We start from the raw sequence: 7,155 nt of genomic DNA on the forward strand, positions 1-7,155 counted from the left end.
AGGAGGGAGCAGAGAATGCTGGGGGTGGACTGGGAGCCTATGGAGAGCTGGAAAGGTATTCTAGAGTCAACACAACTCTTAGTGCTTGCAAGTGATCCTGTATTTGCTTCATGAATATATGTGTCATTGGGAAAGAGAGCTAAGTAGATATTGACCATTCCTCTGTTCTTTCAATTTTTAAAAATTATTTTATTAGTATTGTAATCATGATTTACAAAAGTAAAGATAATAAAGGGTAGAATTCCACTCCACTTCCACCAGCAAAGTTTGGCTCCTTCCCCCATGGGCCCCCTCCCCACCCCCAGGTCTTCACAGGGGCTCTCCCAGGGTGCTAGTGCTAGGCTCTTTTATTATTTTTTTTGCAAGTCCATGTGCTTCAATTCTCTGTATTCCACTGTGCGTGATACAGTCTTGTAGTTGTCCTTCACATCCGTCCTTCCTTGTTTCACTGACATGGCTTCTCTTTCTGAGGTGGCTTGACTGACAGCTAGAGAATCTACTTGCCTGTTGTTTACTTGACGGTTGATAAATTTCTCTCTCTCTCTCTCTCTCTCTGTCTCTCTCTGTCTCTCTCTGTCCCTCCAGGGTTATCTGTGAGGTGTGCACACCATGAATCTACTGCTCCAGGTGGCCGCGTTTTCATTAAAAATGTATCTATTGGACAGGATAGAGAGAAATTGAGAGAGGAAGGGGAAGTAGAGAGGGAAAAAGAGAGACACACCTGCAGACCTGCTTCACAACTTGTGAAGTGTTCCCCCTGCAGGTTGGGAGCCAGGGTTTGAACCCAGGTCTTAGCACGAGTCCTTGCACTTAACACTATGTGCAGCTGAACAAGGTGCACCACCGCCCGGCCCCTTTGACGTAGGTCTCCTTATGGACACATTGGGCTTCTTCACCAGGTGGTAGTGGACGGGTTCCAAGGGAAGTCAACCAAGAGCACAGGGAGGACCCTCCCCTCCGTCCCCACGTAACCAAGGAAATCACCCTGTAGCCTCAACCCTCTGTTCTTTCCAAGGACTAGCATTCATCTTACGTTCAAGTATGGGAAACGGTGCCCACAAATCAAGAGAATGTGTTCAGGTTAGACTATGAGATCATGCAGGACAGAAGATATTGTTATAGCCATACTTGGAAGAAAGAAATAAAAAGAAGAACATTCTTCCTCTCCAGCAAGATCCGAGTAGATTCAGAAGCAAACCTGAAATGGACATCACCCCCAAAGCACGCTCCATATTTTCAGGAGAATCTTCTTAATCACGCTAAAGACATCTCCAGAGACGCTCTTCTCGGCTTCCTCCCTGAGGTGCTTTATGTTCTCCTCGTGCTCCTCCATCAGCTGCTTCAAATGCTCCTCCTTCCCCTCCTGCGGCTTGTCTGCGTACGCCACTTCCACCAATCTCATTTTATCTTCCAGCTGCTCAGTGTAGTTTTTCTTCAGGCCCTCGGTCTCCTTCCTCAGCCTCTCCTCCACATCCCGGTAGATGTCATCCGTGAAGTAGGTCCCTCCGTTATTCTGCACCATCCTCTCTATCAGCCCCAGCAGCTCCTGCACCTGCGCCTCCTTCTCCTGCGCCTCTGCCCTGTTGTTGAAGGCGCAGCAGCGGTCCGAACACTCCTTGATGATGATTTTCAGGTTCACGTCTGCCTCTGTGATGAAGTCACTTAGGCTCCTGTCTTCCAAGTCATCCTTGCGCGTGAAGAGGATGATCATGTGCTTCATGACAGACCTCCCAAAGAGACCCTTGATGAGCGCCACCGTTTTCTGCTCCTCCTCCGTGTAGCGGTTCAGCTGCATGACCATGAGGATGGCGTGAGGTCCGGGGCTGGAGGACAGGACGCACTGGCTGATCTCTCTGCAGGTGGTGTCCAGTTTGTCCTTGGTGTCAAAGAACCCTGGGGTGTCCACCACCAGGAGCTCCCTCCCCTTCCATTCCCGGGACCCTTTCTGGCAGGTCTTGGTGACAGAATAGGAAGCGATTTTAGAATCAAATACTTTCTCCCCGAGGATGGTGTTCCCTGTGGCACTTTTCCCACTGCCAGTTTTCCCGATGAGAACGATCCTCAGGGAGCTGGGTAGATGGACGGCCATGTTCACGTGGGTTGTGGTGCTTAGGGACCAGCTAGGCCTTGAGGAGGAAAAGGAGAGGAGAAGTAAGGTCACTTTAGGTGAGTGAAAACTATTCCTACTCTCTGTTTTTCTTCCTGGAAATTTGTAACGGGAATATATATTGGTTGGGGTCGGGTGGTGTCACATGTCACAATGAACAAGGACCCAGGTTTGAGCCCTTGGTCCCCACCTGCAGGAGGAAGGCTTTGCAAATGTTGAAGCAGGTTTGCAGGTGCCTCTCTCCCTCTCTGTCTCCCACTTTCCTCTTGATTTCTGGCTGTCTCTATCCAATAAATAGATTATATGTGTACACACACACACACACACACACACACACGTATTGGTTTCAGCAGGGAAAAGAGACAGAGAGAGAAGTTTAATTACTGTGTAGAAATGATTAAGTAAATAAAGAGTTTTTTTCTCCCCACAGAATATTGCTTGGGACAAATGTTTCCCCAGGTAAACTACATAATTTATTTATTAAAATTTTATTAGTGATTTAATACATCACAGGGTAACAAGGGTACGACTCCACACTATCCCCAACCACCGGAATTCTGTATCCTTAATCCCTCCATTGGAAGCTACAGCCATTCTCCCAAGGCTGCAGATATGAGTTAACTATTATTTCTACAATTATCTCTATATTTGTATGTATTTGTCCATTTTTTCCTCCTATGCTATCATCCTTTTTACTTACTTACTTAATTAATATGCTAGAAATAGAGGGGGAGATGGAGAAGGAAAGAGGCAGAGAGAAACACCCACAGCCCTGCTTCACCACTTGTGAGGCTCCCCCCCTTAGGTGGGGACCAGGGGCTTGAACATTGTGATGTGTGTGCTTAACCAGGTAGGCCACATCCTGGCCCCAGAACTATCAATTTAAAAAAAAATATTTTATTTATTTATTTATTCCCTTTTGTTGCCCTTGTTGTTTTTTTATTGTTGTAGTTATTATTGTTGTCATAGTTGTTGGATAGGACAGAGAGAAATGGAGAGAGGTGGGAAAGAAAGAGAGGGGGAGAGAAAGACATCTGCAGACCTGCTTCACCACCTGTGAAGCGACTCCCCTGCAGGTGGGGAGTCAGGGCTCGAACTGGGATCCTCATGCCGGTCCTTGTGCTTTGCGCCACCTGCGCTTAACCTGCTGTGCTACAGCCTGACTCCCAGAACTATCAATTTTAATCCCCCTCAGCTATTAAACAGGTTCTGTTTTTCTTCAAATTTATTTATTTAGTATTGGATAGAGACAGCGATAAATTGAGAGGGAAGGAGGAGGTACAGAATGAGACAGAGAGACACCTGCAGCCCTGTTTCACCCCTTGTGAAGCTTCCGCCCTGCAGGTGGGAAGCAGCAGCTTGAACCTAGGTCCTTGCCCAATGTAATTTCTGCACTTAACCAGGTGCACCACTGCCTAGTCCCTCAGGTTCAATTTTATATACAACTGAATTATACAGGCTTTACTTTTTCAACATACATACCTAGATATCTGTCAAGGAAATGACCCTGGCTGAAATTTACTTCCAAATAATAATCTGGCAGGGGTCGGGAGTGTTGAGTTCAAAGATAAAACAAGCTGGGAGTTGTTGAAGTTCTTACAAGTACATGGAAGTTGCTAACATTATCGTCTCTATCCTTAAAGAAGAGTTTTAAAACTTTTGAAAAGTACAAAACTTTAACCTATCCAAAAAGAAACAAATAAATAAATGTAAATATTCAAGACAACACACACACACACACACACACACACCCTTTAACCTGTGTGTTGAATCCTTAGCTTGACTGCTAACCATACATCCTGTGCACTGTGATCCCATTAGACACATTTTGAAGACTTGTCATTTATTCATTTATAAACAACACATTTACATGCATAAAGAGTCCATCCTGTCTTTTTAAATAATGCCATTTTCTCTCGAGCACTTTTTAATCTTTTCATGTACTCCCCCCCACAAATAGCCTACAGAGAAATATATAATATATTCTATTTTCCCAATTTTTAAAATATAAAAACTGATGCTGCTCAAAATCTGGGGAGAGTTGCCCAAATTGATGATGCCAGTAGGTGTCAAGATGCGTTTGTATTTGGGGCCCCTTTTCCATCTTCCTAGCTCTTCTGTTTCCAGAACAGCTCTGATTTCTTGGTCTCGTCCTAGACCCATGACTGTAACTTTCAGTTTCATTGTATCAGACACAGTTCAGGGAAGACCAGATAGAAGACCGAATCTCTTTGCAAAGACAAAATGGGAACAAGCTCTTACTACAAAAGCAGCTAGGTGCTGGGGAGGCAGCCTGGTGGCTCTCAAAAGACTCTCTTGCCTGAAGCTCTGAGGTCCCAGGAGACAGCATAATGGTTATGCAAAGAGCCTCACCTGCCTGAAGCTCTGAAGTCTCAGTTTCAACCCTCCACACCACTGTCAGCCAGAGCTGAGCAGGGCTCTGGCCTCTCGCTCTCTCTTTCACATTCACTTTCATTAAAAATGAAGACTAAAATATCTTTAAAATAACAAAAATGATGAGGATTCCATAGATAGATTCCATAGAGGGTTGAAGCCGAGACTTCAGAGCCCCAGGCAGGCGAGCCTCTTTGCATAACCATTATGCTGTCTCCCTGTCCCATATGTCTTCACAATAGCTGACCCCTTCCCTCTCCCCAACACACCCTCACTGCTTCTCTTAGCTGTTACATTCTCTGGTGCACACCTTCTCTCTCAAACTCTGAATTCTGCATTTCCTAGACTATCGGTTAACCAGATCATTGCTGTACGGTCATCACCATCCCATTCTCTGGAACTCTGTTTTTTTTTCCACGCAAATGGGACTTGTTAGGCCATCTCCATGACTTGCACTGGAAGCAGGATTTTCCCATCAAGGTAAAAGAAAGACTTGTTAGAAAGTGGTCAGTAGATTTTTCTTTCTTTCTTTCTTTCTTTCTTTCTTTCTTTCTTTCTTTCCTTCCTTTCTTCCTTTCTTTTTAAAATTTTTTTTATGATCTTCATTAATTTATTGGATAGAGACAGCCAGAAATTGAGAGGGAAGGGGAAGATAGAAAGGGAGAGACAGACTCCTGCTGCTGCCTTATTTCACCTCTCATGAAGCTTTCCCTCTAAAGGTGGGGACCAGGGGCTTGAACCCAGGCCCTTGTGCACTCAGTGAAGTGCTCCCCCTTTGCCTTCACCACCGGGTGGATTTTTCTTGTTCTGTGGTCTCCAGGATCATTCTAATCAGTATCCTTCTCCCATTCTCCTTGTATGGTTACTGTTCTGCTCAGTGAAATTCAAGGGAGGTGAACTTTGTGCTAATCCATCTCACCCTGACTCTCTCCCCTTTCCAATGCCACCATGGTGTCCAGAGAAACCCAAGGTCCAAGGACAAGGCACTGTAACAGCTCCCCACCCCCTCCCTACCCCCTTAACCACCCTATCTTTTGCTGAATCCTCCTGTGGTTCTGGTTCTGCTGACACAGAACCTCCCCAGACCAGAAACCCCCTCCCCCCAGTTCACACCATCACCGCCCTGATGCCCACCACCCTCTAACCTTCTGGGTTCTCTCTCTGCCAGGTTCACCTTGTCCTCAGCGTGGAGCTGATTCTCAATCTCCAAAGAAGCTGAGTGTGTGACTTTGTTTTAACTGTGAGAAAAATGCCTTTCCAGCCTCTGAAACATGTGTGTCAGGAAGCTTGGGTTGGGAGGGTCCCGGAGAGGAAACATGTGCCTTTAAAGAGACAGGACTGTCACCAGCCCCCTTACCGCTGGCGTCTGAGTCTCTCCAATGAGGTCTGTCACATTCATGTGCATCCCAATGCACCCAGATTCTCAAAGTTGCCTCTGCTCCCTTGGGTTCCACAGGTAGATGCCAATGTTCCTCAGTAAGTCATCCAAGTCTGCCCAGATGGCAAAGCACCCAGTCTGGGCATGCTCACTGCACAGGGAGGGAGACTGGGAAGGAGGCTGTCAGGTGTGTCCACAACCGTTTTTCCACTTACAGAGTCTGAGGACTTCTAGAGATTGAATAAATAAGATTTATTTACAGCCCTTCAGGCAGGATTCAAGCTTCCATTCAAATATGTGCTTTTGTGTCTCCTGGAACTTCTACTCCCCAGAGCTCTGCCCCACTAGGGAAAGACAGAGACAGGCTGGGGGTGTGGATCCACCTGCCAACACCCATGACCAGCAGAGAAGCAATGACAGAAGCCAGAACTCCCACCTTCTGCTCCCAAAAATGTTTTGGTCCAGACTCCCAGGTAAGAAGCAAGCTGTGAAAGTTCCTCAGCTTGATTTGAGGTCCCAGTACTGGCCGAATCAACATTTTAAATTTTTTTTGCTGGGGCTTGGTGCCTGCATCCACTGCTCCTGGAGGCTATCTTTCCCTTGTTGTTGTTGTTACTGTTGTCATTGCTGTTGTTGGATAAGTCAGAGAGAAATGGAGAGAGGAAGGGAGACAGAAAGGGGGAAAAAGACACCTGCAGACCTGCTTCACCACCCATGAAGCAGGCCGCCTATAGGTGGGGAGCCAGAGGCTCGAACCGGAATCCTTAGGCTGATCCTTGTGCTTTGTGCCACATGAGCTTAACCCACTGTGCTACCGCCCTGCCCCACCATTCATTTCTTAAAATATTTATTTATTAGATAGAGTCAACCAGACATCAAGAGGAAAGGGGGTGATAGAGAGGAAGAGAGAGACAGAGAGACACCTGCAGCCCTGCTTCACCACTCGCAAAACTTTCCACCTGCAGGTGGGGACCGGGGGCTTGAACCTGGGTCCTTGTGATTAATTAACATGTGCGCTCAAACAGGTGCATCACCGCTTGCTCCCCTGTATCATGCATTAAAATAGCATGGTTTTAGGTTGTATTTTGACATAGTACATTAAAAACTGGGTTAGTCAACTCTCAGACTAATCAGTAGGTACTAGGAGTACCACATCAAGCACTCAGTGAGGAGAGTATTGGATCTGAAAAAACATGTCAGGAGTCGGCCGTAGTGCAGCGGGTTAAGTACATGTAGCACAAAGCACAAGGACTGGCATAAGGATCCTGGTTCGAGC

The 7,155-nt window shown here is 46.4% G+C and overlaps 1 protein-coding gene across 2 annotated transcripts; it reads right to left on the bottom strand.

Moving 5' to 3' along the window:
- Positions 1-307: 307 nt before the first annotated feature.
- Positions 308-5,781, bottom strand: LOC103125059 (GTPase IMAP family member 7-like). Of its 2 annotated transcripts, none has more exons than XM_007535828.3 (2): positions 5,647-5,781; positions 308-2,126 (listed from the first exon to the last, which is right to left on the bottom strand). In XM_007535828.3, the coding sequence occupies exon 2, from the start codon at positions 2,087-2,089 to the stop codon at positions 1,211-1,213; it is 879 nt and encodes a 292-aa protein (XP_007535890.1). In that variant the 5' UTR covers positions 2,090-2,126; positions 5,647-5,781; the 3' UTR covers positions 308-1,210. The 2 variants fall into 2 exon arrangements, with proteins under 2 accessions (XP_007535890.1, XP_060052778.1); XM_060196795.1 differs by having other exon boundaries at positions 5,676-5,752.
- Between the last annotated feature and the right edge of the window lie 1,374 nt (positions 5,782-7,155).

This window comes from Erinaceus europaeus, chromosome 8, assembly GCF_950295315.1.
Source record: "Erinaceus europaeus chromosome 8, mEriEur2.1, whole genome shotgun sequence".
In the NCBI taxonomy this organism is placed as follows: Eukaryota; Metazoa; Chordata; class Mammalia; order Eulipotyphla; family Erinaceidae; genus Erinaceus; species Erinaceus europaeus.